Source organism: Phyllobates terribilis, unplaced genomic scaffold, assembly GCF_046119375.1.
Source record: "Phyllobates terribilis strain yellow unplaced genomic scaffold, ASM4611937v1 Scaffold_11__3_contigs__length_659146591, whole genome shotgun sequence".
Taxonomy (NCBI): domain Eukaryota; kingdom Metazoa; phylum Chordata; class Amphibia; order Anura; family Dendrobatidae; genus Phyllobates; species Phyllobates terribilis.
The window spans coordinates 462,360,243-462,376,852 of record NW_027362771.1 but is presented as its reverse complement, the minus strand read 5'-3'; the positions used below and the strand labels follow the sequence as shown (position 1 = coordinate 462,376,852).

Below are 16,610 nucleotides of genomic sequence, written 5' to 3'. Positions count from 1 at the left end.
AGCGGCAAGTATTTTAGTACAGTAAATTCTTGTAATCTGGTATCAAAGGAGCCCCGGTACGTGCTTGATTATCCCATTCTAAACTAATGGATGGTAAGAAGTCACTTGAAAGTGTAGACGGACTATCAGGAAGGCCTCCCATCTCCCAAGATGACAATATTGAAAAATTATTTTTAATAAGATGAATTTTCCAATAGATTTCCTCTCCTGGATTTAAAAAATATATATATATATATATATATATATATATATATATATATATATATATATATATATATATATATATATATATATATATATATATATATATATATATATATATATAAAATTAAAGACTACTGTATGCTGGGTTTGAGGATTAGGTTTCTCATAATACAAAACTTATTGAAGTAAAATACCTCTATAGTTTGAATTTGAAAGGAGAGAGGAGAAAAAAAGTAAAATAAATCTGGAGTTAGTGAGAACTCTTTTTAATTTATTAGGAAGCTGTCTGGATGGAGGCTCTCCAGGGGTTAATAAGGCACAGTTTCCACCTTGTAATGAACAGGACATGTTCCCTGCGTACACAAGCCGCCCTTCTGGCATATTCATAAATTTGCTGTAATGTCAGCGCTCATGGAGAATGTTGTATCACTTGTAGCCAAATGTTCTTTATGGCCACTTTCCTGACACATTCCCTTTATACAGGTGTAGTTAAAGAGCCATCTACAAGTCCATAAAGATTGCTGAAAGACTGGGCAGCCCTTAAAAAAGCGAGTATGAACAGTCTGCGTGAGGATCCCACAGAACATTTGGCACAGAGTGGTGCTGTACCAGAGCATCTGCTCCAGGCTCGCTCTTCCAATAACATCAGGGATATGGGGACCGGGGGACGTGTTAACTCATCGAAAACTGCACAGAAATACAGCGAACAGGAACAGATCTGCTGGAAACATCGGCACGTTCACAGGCTTACCCAAGCCTGCATTACAAGGTGCAAAGCAAAAAGTGTAGAGGTTACCAAATCAACTGCGTTGGATTCACAAAATATGATGATGTACAAAAATAAAAAGATATTGCAGATTAACACATGGATGCACATAGGCAATGCTCTACAGTTCTTTTTTTAAATCTAAAACTAAATAGAAAAAAAGGGTCATTAGTGCCAGATATTCAGCAACCTGCATTTATGATAAAAGGACTACCTTGCCTCGTTCAAATGCGTCTCCTTATCTTTGGCCAAAGTCATCACAAATATAGTACATCACAACAGGTTGACAGACTGCAATACCTTTCATAACCACCAAGTGACCAAGATGTCTTATAGCATAGACAGAGTTACAAATTGTTCTAAATATATTTTTCCTCTCTTTCAGAGCCAGCCATCTCAAGCTACACATCTTTTTCCAAGCACAAGGATAAGGAAGGTCAAGTCTATTATGTCTTCTTTAGTAAATACTTGTATTCCATCTCCCATCCCATGTTTTTTCTACCTCCTTTGGAATTCCAATGTCAAAATGGCTGTATATTCCTGAAACAATAAGCATGAGCTAAAGCTGGGCTCATAAAAAAGAGCTAATTTCTTATATCAGGGTTAAAGGCTTTCAAAAATGATTATACAGCCACTTGATCATGGATTTTCAAAGCAAATACACCAGCCTCATCAAGTCTAAGATCTATTTAATAATGTATGCAGTTTGCATTGTACGATTTGTAAAACTGGGTGACTGATTACCTTTTAAAGGCCCAAGAAGTCAAGTTATTTTTTTAATTAATTTGTTTTAAAGGTCCAAAATCATCTAGGTACTCCAGATGCAGGATTATCCCTCGCGGGCAGGGTCCTCTCTCCTCCTGTACCAGTAAGGTGACTTGTATTGTTCAAGATTATTGTACTTGTTTTTTATTATGCATATCCCTTTTCACATGTAAAACGCCATGGAATAAATGTCGCTATAATAATGAATAATAATAATAATAATAATAATAATAATAATAATAATAGAGTGACTGTTCCTGACAAAAAGGTCTCAAAACGTCTGTTTGCTATAGAAATCTGATCAGTAATTAGATCTTTGTGAAGTACATAATTGGGAATTCAACACCATTCATTTCCTATCCTTAGGTTATGATGCAGTGTGAATAGATACTTACAGAGAGCAAAGGGATCACTACTTTTCCAAGAAAGTCAGGGGGCTTATCTCCGTCTTCATCAAAAACAGTTACCTCCAAAGAATCATGTAGATCTTTAACTGGACTGAAACAAAAAAAAAAAAAGGAAAAAAACTCTGTAAATGAAGGTTTTTAGTACATTGTTTTGTGAATGTTAACAAGTGCTGCAATTAATCTCCAAATCCATGAGTGGATCTGAGCAGTGGCCCCAGTAACAATGCTTGTTCCACTCCATGCATCGCTAACATTCAGGCACTGCCGGAGGACGGATCACCAATATATAATATACATCTTTTTTTTATCTCATCAAGTACCAGTTTAATGCAAATTTTACTTACAAAGTAAAGACTTTATTCCACTCTGGGTTAAGGTTTTTATATACAGTATGGGTCTGCAGTCGGTCGTTTCCCACTTCCAGAACACAGAAAGGGTCACTTTTACCTACAATTAGAATGGAATTGCATTAAATGTAAAGGAAGCTAAAGGAAATTAATGCACACACTGTTACGTACAAGATACATACAACTGGTGTCAAGACTGAGGATATCTTGTAGAAACATAATACATTTTGATCAACAGTTATGCATCCCTATTAAAAAAGTCAATAGTGCATGCTACATAAGGTGTTCCCAGTACTAACCCTGGCCAGTAAAAAATCTGATAAATATTAGTTCATCTTAATGAGAGATATCACTCCAAATTTACGCTGAAAACTAACCACAGCCAGGAGATGCAGCAACAATAAAAATAGTTTTCTCATTTTTAAATCTGTTCCTCTGTAGGCACAAAAAAACAAAACAACAACTTTATCGTAATATGCAACTGAAGGTGCTCAGTGCACCCTCGGCGTGGCTAAACGTCTCGGCGCACCCACCCTCGGCGTGGCTAAACGTCTCGGCGCACCCACCCTCGGCGTGGCTAAACGTCTCGGCGCACCCACCCTCGGCGTGGCTAAACGTCTCGGCGCACCCACCCTCGGCGTGGCTAAACGTCTCGGCGCACCCACCCTCGGCGTGGCTAAACGTCTCGGCGCACCCACCCTCGGCGTGGCTAAACGTCTTGGCGCACCCACCCTCGGCGTGGCTAAACGTCTCGGCGCACCCACCCTCGGCGTGGCTAAACGTCTCAGCGCACCCTTGGCGTGGCTAAACGTCTCAGCGCACCCTTGGCGTGGCTAAACGTCTCAGCGCACCCTTGGCGTGGCTAAACGTCTCAGCGCACCCTTGGCGTGGCTAAACGTCTCAGCGCACCCTTGGCGTGGCTAAACGTCTCAGCGCACCCTTGGCGTGGCTAAACGTCTCAGCGCACCCTTGGCGTGGCTAAACGTCTCAGCGCACCCTTGGCGTGGCTAAACGTCTCAGCGCACCCTTGGCGTGGCTAAACGTCTCAGCGCACCCTTGGCGTGGCTAAACGTCTCAGCGCACCCTTGGCGTGGCTAAACGTCTCAGCGCACCCTTGGCGTGGCTAAACGTCTCAGCGCACCCTTGGCGTGGCTAAATGTCTCAGTGCATCATTCCACTAACTTATGTAGATTACTGCCAGTCCTAGGAGCCAGCACTATCAGAAGATAAACCTCCACATATCACTCTCTCCGCACTTCTGATTTTGCTCACATCAGCTGCTGTCACTTCAGTGCAGGAAAGAAGACTCTCCTCTTGCATCTCACCTTACTACACAGCTATTCCCGATCAATGACAGCAGCCAGAAGAGAGATGAGCACAGGGACAGTGATCACATAATGGAGGTCTGTCTTCAGACAGCACTGGCTCTGGGCAAGCAAGAGCTGTCAATCAACATGTAAGGAGTGGCAGTAATCTAATAACTGGATGGAAGAGCACAGACACATTTAGCCACGCCAAGGGTTCTCAATCTCCTACAAAGCTATGTGATTAGTTTGAAGTGTAAATTTATTTGAAGTGACAGACTCCCATTAACCCCTTTGTGCACATAGGCTCAACTCTATCCACGCTGGGGTGAAGGGGGATCAGGAGCAGAGCTCCCTCCGCTTTCGGCTGATGGCCATATTAAATAGCTGGCATCTGCCTATAGGAGGGGCTGCCAGAACAAAGTTTTGGACGTGGCTATAACCATTTAAAAGTTGTTGTCAATCTCAGACACAGGTATTGATATGATGTCACAGCTGGTGCAAGCGTGCGTCGGCTCCTATCAGCTCCCTGTGACATGGTAGTGAGGTGCTGACTGTGTACTAGGACAGCTGGGACCTGCAGAAGGTCCCCATCTCAGCCATCTTGCTTCTCCTCTGAAGCTCAACTATATGCAGAACTTCAAAGTAGACAAGGTTTTCACTATGCGCCACAATACTACAGTATATAGTATAAGTGATCGAATGATTGCAGGTATAAAAGTCATTTGTGGGGACTAAAAAAAAAAAAAAAAGGAAAAATTATAAAGAAAAACTTCAAAATCACATTTTCTCTGCCCTTTTAAAAATTAAAATATATTAATCCGATTGGTAAACTCTAATGGAAAATAAAATAAAAAATCAAATGCCAGAATAGCATTTTTTCTGTCATCGCACCTACCTAAAAAATACAATGAAAAGTGATCAAAAAGGACTTATGCAAGCCAAAATGGTAACCGCAACATTGATGGAAAAGTCAAAACGTCAATGGTCTCAGCTATTTTTTTTACCCTTGAGGTGGAGATCAAAAATCAATGGGATGAAGAGAGGTGACTGGGATCTCCGGAGTGGACTCCTCTGACCAGACTGTAACTACTGCACATCCTTGGCCAGGCTCTGGTGGCCAAGCTCCTTGGAAACCAGCTGTACGCTATGCAAGATATAAAAATCTCACAGCAAAGGAATGACAAATGTCTTGAAAATAAGCAAGCTTGCAGTTGACTTGCTTTTTCTGTCTGATAACTAAAGCAATTTAATAACATAAGAATCCCCTTTGCCAAAGATTTTCTGAACTTCAAAAATAAAAGCACAACTCACTGAGCAGGCACACAATGAAAATGTAATTTGGCTTACGAGGGCATCCATTCTCCAAGACTTCTACCCTTCACACTGGAAAGTCATCCAAGAAGGCATTGAAGTAGTTAACAAGCAGCAATCTCGGTCCGGGCACAGTTTGTCATGATGTGCCATGTTTTAGTAGTGTTATTTCCTCTGTGAAAGTTACACTGGTAATCCATAAACTTTACCAGCCATCAGGAAAAAGACTTTTATCAGCAAAAAAACATTATCTTGACAGGAATACGGCCTTTTAGGTTTATGGCCCCGACGCTCAACGGCTACATTGATTTTTTATTTCTACATATGTTGCACTAGTGGCTTTCTCCAAATTGCTAAACTATGGTTAATGATGAAAAGTTATGGAAACCGATAGTTTGCGCTCGCCGATTCTGGGTTAAAAATCTTTTTCCTGTCATTTGTTTTGAAGGCAGAGTTTAAAGATACTGAACGCACTTTATTGATCCCATCAACACACACTCACAGACGACTCGGCTTCCCTCGTCTTCATACACTTTCCTTTGAAATGGGATATTTGCAACCCTCGCGGCAGCTTAAAACCTTTGTATTGAACCACAGCATTGCCGATATAACCACTTCTGTATATATAAAACAGTTATTCTATAGACTTTCCTCTAAGAGGCACTAAAGTGACTAATTTTTAGAGTGCAACTAAAGATGAAAAAGATTTTCATATGGTGCAGGGATGCGTCAGCTGCCCCGAATTGGTACCTCTCCCTGAATCACAATGTACAGAGGTCCTATGGAGACTGGATCAAAATGCAGGTCATAAATCTCCCATCTCATATGGGAGGCAAAAAGTTTGTCCACAGGATGCACAAATGGTATTTCTAAAAGATAGTGGTATCCAGGTTTGCAATTTTTATCAAAACAATTTAAAAAAAAAAGGTATTTGTCACTTGCAAAAAATAAACTATGAATAAACACATGGTCAAATGGGGAACTTAACCCCCAGAACACGCACTATAAATGTCACGGTCAGAATGATAGCGGCATCCAACACGGTAACAACTGCCGCTTTTGTCCGTCAGTACGGCATCAGGTTTTTTTACATAAACAATTTAATAAATAAAAGATCAAATCCAGTTTCCCATCTTTATAATTGTAAAGTATCTGTGAAAAACACGTGGCATACTAACAGTATCCAATACGTAATCTTTTTTTTGAAGCACCCATAATGGGCCAGTCTGATCCAGAATACAGAGCAGAGTAGGGCATGACGTGAATTTTTACATGCAGACATCGGTCCACGTGTAATAACATTCATGTGAACTAGCGCATTGACTTGCATTGGTCCGTGTGCTGTTCATATGCTAATAGTTTTGTATACGGACAGCGCACGGATGTTTAATACATTTGTACTTACATTAGGGCTCGTTCAGACGGACTCATTTCAGCAATGTGTCACTTACTGGCTGCTTGCTGAAGTCTTGGATTAAGATATATATATATATATATATATATATATATATATATATATATATATATATATATATATATATATATATATATATATATATATATATATATATATATATATATATATTTTATTTATTTATTTATATTACACATACATAGTATATCACAGATTTAATCAGCAGGAAATCTCTAGAGGACAACTAAACTTGCCACCATGTAGTCAGTCGTAGTCCTCCATATTTTTGAGCTCTGTATAATCCACCCCCCACCACTGATTGAAAGCTTGCTGTATACACAAAGCTATCAATCACAGGTGTGGGTGGGATTATAAAAAAAAATTAGCAATGAGAGAACAGCTAGATCTGCAGCAGATCAAAGTGATTTAATCAAAATTGCAGCAAGCAGCTCAGTAAATGATTCATTGCTGCTAGAATCAGGGTCTCTGCCTCTACATCATTCTGCTTGCTGATGAGGTAACAAACACCTGGTGACAGACTCCCTTTAAATGCATACATTTTGGCTTAAATTTTCACAAATCGGGTTTCATTAAATATTTTGCACCCTTTGACATCTATAGTCTGTGTGTTGAACTATTAGAGGTAACTAAGAATCCATCAGTGAGCTGCTTCTGAGAGAGTTGGTATAACTCTAATATGTCTAGTTTAGCAAATATTTCTCAGAAGTCAGACATCCAGCAAGCAATCTAGAAGTAACTTGCAACTTTGGGAAAAAAAATTTTTTTTTAGTCAACTATACATTGTAATTCATTTCCCATGATCATAGGAAATTGTGGCAATAAGATTGCTCTACCTGGCACTAATCATACCCAGCCCCCTGAATTAGAACTTTTTAGGGGGAATAAATATAAAAAAAAAAAAAAAAAAAAAAAAAAATCATATTTATTTATTTTATACATATATATATATATATATATATATATATATATATATATATATATATATATATATATATATATATATATATATATATATATATATATATATATATATATATATATATTATATATTTTTTTTATATATTATATTATATTTTTTTATTATTTTGCTTACACTAGGCTGTTCGTGCTCACCTATTCCTGTATTCCACAGGTGATATTCAATGCTTCAACAGTCTCATGTGCACACGATGTGTGATTTTTTTTTTTATATAATAAATGATTGAGCTGCAAATTAGGGTTGTTTTTATACTATAGGCTATTGTTGGTAACAAAATTATATTATTGAACAGCCTATTAGAGCATGTCCTCTTTACATCCTTTTCATCATGAGGGTTTTTGATGAAATATTTTTTTTACTAACTGTCTGCATACAGAACTATTCTGCTGCCCGCTCATTTGTGTGAAGCACTGCATTGTATTTTATTGTTTTTTAATTTTGATTTAATAAAATTTATTTTATGGTTCAATAATATACTTATATAGTTTTCTTTTTTGGGGAATAAGTCCCTGTTGAAAAAGCATGCATGTTATGTTTATATTGAGTTTATGACCAAAATTACCACATAGGATTCCATTAGTGGAATGTTGTTAAGTGTTTATTTCTGTTAATGTTGATGATTATGGCTTACAGCCAATTAAAACAAAAGTTATTTTCTAAATAAGTTAGAATAATTAACAAAAAACACCTGCAAAGGCTTCCTAAGCGTTTAAAAAGGTCCCTTAGTCTGTTTCAGTTTCAGTAGGCTCCACAATCATGGGGAAGCCTGCTGACTTGACAGATGTCCAGAAGGCAGTCATTGACACACTCCACAAGGTCCTAGAGTTACAATTTTCATTTGGAAATCAAGGTCCCAGAGTCTGGACAAAGAGTGGAGAGGCCACAATCCAAGCTGCTTGAGGTCTAGTGTGAAGTTTCCACAATCAGTGATGGTTTGGGGAGCCATTTCATCTGCTGGTGTTGGTCCACTGTGTTTTATCAAGACCAAAGTCAGCGCAGCCGTCTACCAGGAAATTTTAGAGCACTTCATGCTTCCCTCTGCTGACAAGCTTTTTGGAGATGGAAATCTCATTCCCCAGCAGGACTTGGCACCTGTCCACACTGCCAAAAGTACCAATACCTGGTTTACACACAACAGTATCACTGTGCTTGATTGGCAGCAAACTCGCCTGACCTTAACCCCATAGAGAATCTATGGGGTATTGTCAAGAGGAAGATGAGAGACGCCAGACCCAACAATGCAGACGAGCTGAAGGCTGCTATCAACACAACCTGGGCTTCCATAACATCTCAGCAGTGCCACAGGCTGATCGCCTCCATGCCAACGCCGCATTGATGCAGTAATTGATGCAAAAGGAGCCCCGACCAAGTATTGAGTGCATTTCCTGAACATACATTTCAGTAGGCCAACATTTTCGATTTTAAAAACATTTTTCAAGCTGTTGTTATAGAGTATTCTAATTTACTGAGATAATGACTTTTTTGTTTTCATTGGCTGTAGGCCATAATCATCACCATTAACAGAAATAAACACTTGAAATAGATCACTCTGTTTGTAATGACTCTATATAATATAGGAGTTTCACTTTTTGTATTGAAGAACTGAAATAAATTAACTTTTTGATGATAATCTAATTTAGTGAGATGCACCTGTATATATATATATATATATATATTTATTTATTTTTAAAAGGTAGTATATTACTATATACTGCATAGAATTTGCTTTTTTCCCTCTCTTTAGGTTGTGAAAGGGTTAACCGTGCTAACCATCAAAATGCAAAAGTGGATTATGGCAAAACAAAATAAAAAACCGAAAAACATAACAGAAAGAGACAATTTCACCCTACAATTTTGTTTTCTGAACACTGTTTTTGGTCAGTGAACAAATGCAATCTGTGCAAATAACATGCACATGTATAAAAACTAGTCAATGAGGCAGAAAAGTCATTTCGCATTGACAAAACGATTATCTCCAGCATCAGACTGTACCGTGGTTCACATCCAACCTGCTCATGTTCTGCCGGTGGAAGGACGACGGTCGATGCAAATTCTACAAATGAAATAAGGATGATCTTACAGCAATTCACTAAATATTCCTAAAAAGTATCCCAATTAAATCCACGCAGTGTCACGGGCAGCAAAATAAGGCGGCAAATAAAATTAACCCGTGCCTTGTAAAGGGACAAGTGAAACATCGCTCAAGTCTAAAACAATCAGAGCCCGCTGTCTTTTCCATACTCATCACACCATGAAATTCATAATCTGCCCCGTGATTTGCTGCCATAATACGACATCAGAGACAAACTGGGAGCACTGCTGTAGTCCTTGGAAGTATGCCATTATTTTGTAGACCAGCGTGATTGCAGCAATTTGTAATCATATTTAAAATGGGCTGCCAGGTTAGTGGCACAAATCCTAATAAAAAGGTATAGAAGAGTGGACTCCGTAATTGAACTCTCCTAGGTATGGCATAAAGGGGCAACGTTAGCTATATATGCAAAAACAGAAAGGAGACGTCATGAGAGGACATTGTGCCAAAAATAATCAGGAGTAGCCACAATTATTTTGAGCTTTTTGAGTTCGGACAGGTCCAAATGGCCATACCCCATAGTCCTTGTAAAGAGCACTATGCCCAGACCATAGGTCTCCTTACCCGGAGTAGGAGGCATATATGGAGGCCACAGGTTTCCTCATCTGAACTGGCATTTAGATAATCACACAGAACAGGATATACAGTCGTCCAAATCCAGCCTTAAGCTTTTATTCATTTATTATGCTTATATAACGCCAACATTTCTGCAGCGCTGTACAGACAATTGTCATCACTGTCCTCATTGGGGCTCACAATCTAGATTCCCTATCAGTATGTCTTTGGAGTGTGGGAGGAAATTGGAGAACCCGGAGGAAACCCACACAAACACAAGGAGAACATACAAACTCCTTGCAGATGTTGTCCTTTTATCCCTTGGTATTGTATAGTATCAGTGCCAACCACTGAGCCACTGCATATGTGGCCATGATGTGATAGGAAACTGCAGAGCTTAAATCGCTTGTCAAATAATTGATTTTAGTGGGGAACAGCAGTTTCACCTGCAAATATACAGTCAGGTGCATGGTTTTGTGGATAGAATTTTTCCCATGAAAAATCAAGCGATGGCTTGTTAAGCAAGCAATTACCAGCCATAGTTTTTGTGTTTGCCATTATCCATTTACAGCAGCCACCCCGAGTTCACATAGCCAAAATATACAGTCCGTGTGCAGATAGAAATACCAGGCCCAAGCTGCTACTTAGGCATGTATTGGACTTTGGGCCTGGTGCACACTGCATAAGCTGCAATTCTCCAATCAGTGGACAAAAGTGTGTTCATCCGGCCTCTGTCCGGCATGTTTGCGCCTGAACAGTACAATAACTGGTAAGGAAAGTGCAGCAGACTGCACTTTCCTATACACAGAGCTATTGCAAAGGAACATATACCATGCGGTATGTTTCTTTACAATGAGATCCTTTGGTGGATGGACACGTTGAAATTTATCTCCAAAGAGTGGCCATGCACCGAATGCGTATGCACCGAATAACATCCGCAAATGTATTGTGGACCAAGCCTTAGTTCAGGCCAGGAGACCAGCCGGTTGGGCCAGGTAGGGCGACCAGAGCACAAACCATTTAGAACGGCTGTGTGAACGCGACCATTTCCTCCCTTTTAATTTAGAACACAGAGCAGTTAGAAAAATTCGCTCTAGCGCTGATGTTTCTGCACACAGATTTCAGGAGGTGGAAGAGCGGCATCGTCCATATAATAAAGAGGATTATTAAATGTATAATTAGTCCTAAAAAACCTCTTCCTTTTCTTGTAGTTTTGTGGCATTTACAAAACTGAACACAGAGGCAGGAGCAGATTTCGGTGCAATTTGTTTTCTAAATTGAGGTCTCTAGCAGCCAAGGGCTTAGGCAACAGATACAAGCAGGTCTGAAAAATACTGCTGCTCCGCTCAGGACAATCACATCACATAGGCAACAGAAAATGGCAGCTATGTGAATACTTTAGGGCTCCTTTTTTTTTTTTTTTGAGGATAGAATGGATTGACCAACCTGAAAAATCAGCTGCGAGGAGGTCTTCTGCTTTCAATACCTTCACTTGAAGGAAGCCAATATCTTTCAAGTTTTGAAAAGAATTTTTTAAGCACTAAGGAAGCAAAGAAATACAATTACATCAGCCAGTCTACGATTTTTCTTCTAGAATATAATGGAGAAGCTTTCCACATGTACAAGGCTCTATACTTACATATCTCTCTCGCATTTGCTCCCTTTCCCCGGCGTCCGCCAGCGGACACACGCACAGGTCAGAGATGGAGACCCCTGAGCATGGTGTAAGCACCATCAGCAGGTGTATGGAGCCTTGGTGACTTTCCAGAGGCACTTCCAGGCGATTAATGTGCTCAATGGGCAGCCCTGCAATATCCACTTTACACCTAAATAAAAGGACGTTGTCAGATTTCACATACAAATGGCCACACAGTACACTATATCACACCCCATAATGTACCTAATGGATCATCATAAATTACCCTCCATTCATCTTGGTATCTTATGATAAAGAACATGCAAGCATTGACATAAATGGGAGAATGGCTGATCTATGACTGATCTAGCATGACAGCAAGCTTTTACCAAGTGCCAAATTGTTTTTCAGTGGCAGACAGAACAAGGTTACAAATATGCAGAAGGAAGTACAGATTTCAATACGCCCCAAAAGTAGCAGTATACTATATCCTAGCACCTCGGGTAATAAACCTACTGACGTTCGTTATAATCACTGTTCTCTCCGAATGCTCATACCTGGTAAGTTATCATGTCCACTATGCCACTTTCTAGATTTGTACAATTAAAAGTTAGTCTCTAATTTATCAAAGTCATGTGTGTTCGCTATCGGAGCCAATTTAAGAATTTTCTCACATCCAATGCCAGTGGTGACTGTATAATGTATAGATGTGACTTCTCTTATTGAAGAGAAGATTTTCACACAAGAAAAACGTAAAAATATATACAATGGTGACTGGTGACAAGACCGGTCTATACATCACAGCACTGTGCAGCATTATTCCTCACGTCAACCTTGACAGAATCTGCGATCAAGGCTCTGTGGTTATAGCGTTATATTCTAGATTAAGCTAGGATATCATGGAAAACTTATTATATGTAGTAGATGTAATAATAACATTAGCAAATATCACCAATTAGAAATCTAGCATAGTTCTTCTGATAAGCGTTGCTTACCCCATGTGTAGGGCATTGCAGTAGCTGAGATTTCTATGGTTACGACCACTAACCTCTAACTGTCACTATATGAGTGGTATTAACCATACATACTTAAGCTACTGCAATGCCCTGCACATGGGTTAAGCAATACAGCTTATCAGAAGAACTATACTACATCAGTAAATATTTAGCATTATAGATTACTACATTTTTTTTTTGTAAAAAATATTCAGAGACACCACAACCCAATACATCATTTTGCTCAACTCCTTCTATAGCACTCTGCCCTCACTTAGGACTGCATCTTTAAAGTGACAGGTTAAAAGTTTATCACAAGCATTTTTTTTTTTTATTTTTTTTTTTTAACACAGCCATTCTTCATAAATGTATATTGATCACTGTACGTGAACTTCATCAAATACGCAAATACTTACAATCCCAACAGTTCGTCATGTTTGCGGCTATCTTTCCCCCACACTTCAATGTCCAATACCCCCATCTTGTCAGAGAAGTAATGAAAATCAAAGCGTTCTCTCCACTGAGGATTTGTACTTTTGCACGTTGTCTATGAAACAAAGTGGAGATATTTAAGAAAAGCTGTCATGAGCTGACAGCAACAAGACTGGCTACAACACAATCAGGAGGCCGGCGTTCCAGGCACCAGAGCGGCCGACAAATCGCAGTAAAACGGACATTACTGAGGCTTGCATGTCATTTTGGAAAAGTTGCATAACAGAAGAATTTTCACATGGTCGGAATTATTGCAGGAAACCTGGGCTTTTGCAAACACATCCCATGGCACACAGAGCTGCACCAATTTTACCACAACTTTCTGGCAACTTAGTGCTGCTGTTGAGTCTTTGTGAGATAGTGACCCTAGTGATCTACATCTTGCCGAGACCCTCCCTCACAGAAGAGCTGACACATAAGTGCTTCAGACCCGCACCTCTACAGGTGACTGCAGAAAATGGAACATTTTCTAAAATATTCATTAAAGTAATTGGTCGCCATGAAAAGTGGTTGAACAATTAGTAAAAGGTTAAAGCATAACTAATGAAAACTGGAACTTTCTGGTGACATTTCTGTTCAGGCAATTTTCCAGGAACAAATGCTTTTCAGAAAAATATATTATTAACGACTGTCTGTAAATACATTATAATTGTACCCAATGTATCTTGGTGGCTGGACCCCCATGGTAAATCCTCACGTCCGGTTCTCAGAAGTCAAGTGTTTCTCATATAGAGGGTTCACATGACACATCAACTGACGGTCAAGAGACACCAATAACGCCACTAGCCTGAGGTTTACCATAGGGACCAGCCCGAAAGCCAACAGCAGACATACTGAATCCTTTCACATCTACAGTTACTGGTTCCAAAGAATGGGGGTCAGACCCTTAAATATAAAGCATTTAAGAAAGGGCCTTTGTGTTAACCATTTGCAACCAAACTGCTATGGCCTGGGCAATAATGTGTGCACATGTGGCTACTACACCTAATACATTAGAGTGACGTTATTACAATAAGTCTCAATTATATTTTCACCACACTAGGTGTTAGGGTGTAGGTGTGTGAATGTATGAGGGCCTCTTGTGGAGAAGTCCATCCATGCACCCTTCTGGGTTCTGTGGCACCAGTGCGCAGCAGGGCGCCACAATGGGTCATAAGAAACCAGATTTGGCCAAGTAGAATGTGTCTGTGGAAGGTCTGACAGTACAGCTCCAGAACTTACCTTACTTCTATACTTCTGATCCCCAAGCTTAAACCTTACAAAGGTATCAAAGGCACAAGCATCGGGTAGATCAATCCCCTCCAGTAATGTAATGCTGACAGTCCCATTCCAGAGCTGGTTCTTTCTCAGGGACTCCGATAGCTGAAGGGACTGCATAGATGTCGTCTATTGGAACAAATGTATTACAAAACCATATTAGAACCATGAGGATGTATGACTGGCCGGCTGTGTGTGGCAATATGTACTTCAGCGCATACAGAAGCCAGCAGCACCAAGGTAACGCACCACTAGACCCAGTCAGCATATTCTGCAGTCTACCAGTCCAAGCTCATGTTCAATGAAATACTACAATTTCTGCTATATTCTCCCCAGACACGAGCCTTGGTTTATATTGCACATAATGACTAGTGATTAGCGCAAGTGCTCGTTACTGGAGTTTGCCGAGGGTACTCGGGTATGCATTGAGCATCGCGGGTGCTCAAGTGTCATGTTAGAGTCCCCACAGTCACATTTTTCGCAACTGTTTGACAGGCACAAACCATATGGACATTGCCCATGTTTGTCAGGCAATCCCCGCATGTTTTATGGCTCTCTTACAGCTGCGAAACATGTGGCCATGGGGACACGGACATGTCAGTCGAGCACCTGCAATACTCTGTGCATACCTGAGCACCCTAGACAAACTCTAGTAACGAGCACTTGCGCTCAACACTAATAATGACATCTAATGTTCAGAAGCTAGAGGCCAATGCATACAAATGCTAGTATAAAGGACCCCCAAACATTCACATCCACCATACTAGGTCTACACAGAAATCCTTCCTAGTGTAATAAAGCAGCTCAGCTGTTACAATTCTGCTTTCACCCTATGAAATTTGTTAGAAATGATCCGGTATGTAATATTTGGTATAACCAGTATTATAAAGGCGCTTTTATTGCCTTCGGTCGTGATTCATTTGGTATATGGTATATGTATTGTTCTATCCCCTTGTGGGCTTCAGTAATTCAGCTATGGACACCAGGAGATCATGCGCAAGTATTATTTGCAATTAAGTAAAATGTGCCCCTCTTGTCCACACTGTCCGCTCCGTGTATTCGCTCTAATGTGACCGGGATCAAAGCTGCATCCTACAGTCTGGCAGCTGCTGCAGGGAAATGGCAGCTCGTCTATGAAATATGTCCTAAAATAATTTTGCGGCTTGGTATGTCCTAATTTCCAGCTCGGTGTTTATCTTGGAAGTGCTTCTATCTAACTTGTCCATACAGCGGCTTCACTTAGCTGTGCGAGCTTTGTGAAAATGGAATCTAGTGCTGGCTATTAAAAGGGACTGGAGATTACTTCCATATGGCAGAACAGCATGGGAGTGGAGAGGTAGGGCCTACAGCAGGCTGTACTTGGCCAAGCTCGGCATCTATCCATGGACACTCATTGCATTACACCACAACATCTGGATTACTGCCTCTAATGTCCCTGGGAAACATCCACTTCCCATCAAAGCCTTTATCTTTCTCTGTCGTACTTTGAACATTTCAGCGTTTAACGCAGTCATGTTTGAAGTGATGCTTTCCATGTTAAACTTTTTTTTTCTCTTTTCCCTTTTGGTGCTTTCGTCCACTTTCCCAAAAGACATCCATATCTGACCTATTTTGCAGACTTACATTTACAGTGTGGACGCAACCCTTTTACTACCAAAAGCACATGCGCACTGCACATTATTATTGTAGTCACTGGGTTATAAATATAAGATATAGAAACTACTAGGTGTTCTAGAATGAAAGGGCTTCTCTGGTGAAAGTGAAAAGCCCATCCATTGGATAGGTGAGAACTTATTGATCAGGGGGTGTCAGACTACTGGGACCAGCACAGATTGGCAGAACGGGGAACTTTACAAAGGAAAATGACTGGTCCGGCAGTCGGGCATACTCACAATGGGACTGCTGTAAAAAAGCCACATCGCTGAGAAGCTCCATGGGGGAAGAATGAAGTGGCAGTCGAGTATGTCCACTCTCATGGTGATAAAAAGTTCCTTATTCCTCTGATCATGGGGATCCAAGTTATCGCCTATCCTTTAGCTCAGGGGTGGGGAACCTCAGGCCC

General features: G+C 40.1%; 1 protein-coding gene across 1 annotated transcript in view; it reads right to left on the bottom strand.

The window, feature by feature from the left end:
• MCTP2 (multiple C2 and transmembrane domain containing 2) overlaps positions 1-16,610 on the bottom strand; it is a 196,719-nt gene that overhangs the window by 72,652 nt on the left and 107,457 nt on the right. The window contains exons 9-14 of the mRNA XM_073653317.1: positions 14,513-14,677; positions 13,216-13,346; positions 11,808-11,994; positions 11,615-11,708; positions 2,487-2,589; positions 2,131-2,233 (exon numbers count right to left, since the gene is read on the bottom strand). Of these exons, the coding sequence (XP_073509418.1) occupies positions 2,131-2,233; positions 2,487-2,589; positions 11,615-11,708; positions 11,808-11,994; positions 13,216-13,346; positions 14,513-14,677 (783 nt within the window). The remainder of the gene's footprint in view (positions 1-2,130; positions 2,234-2,486; positions 2,590-11,614; positions 11,709-11,807; positions 11,995-13,215; positions 13,347-14,512; positions 14,678-16,610) is intronic.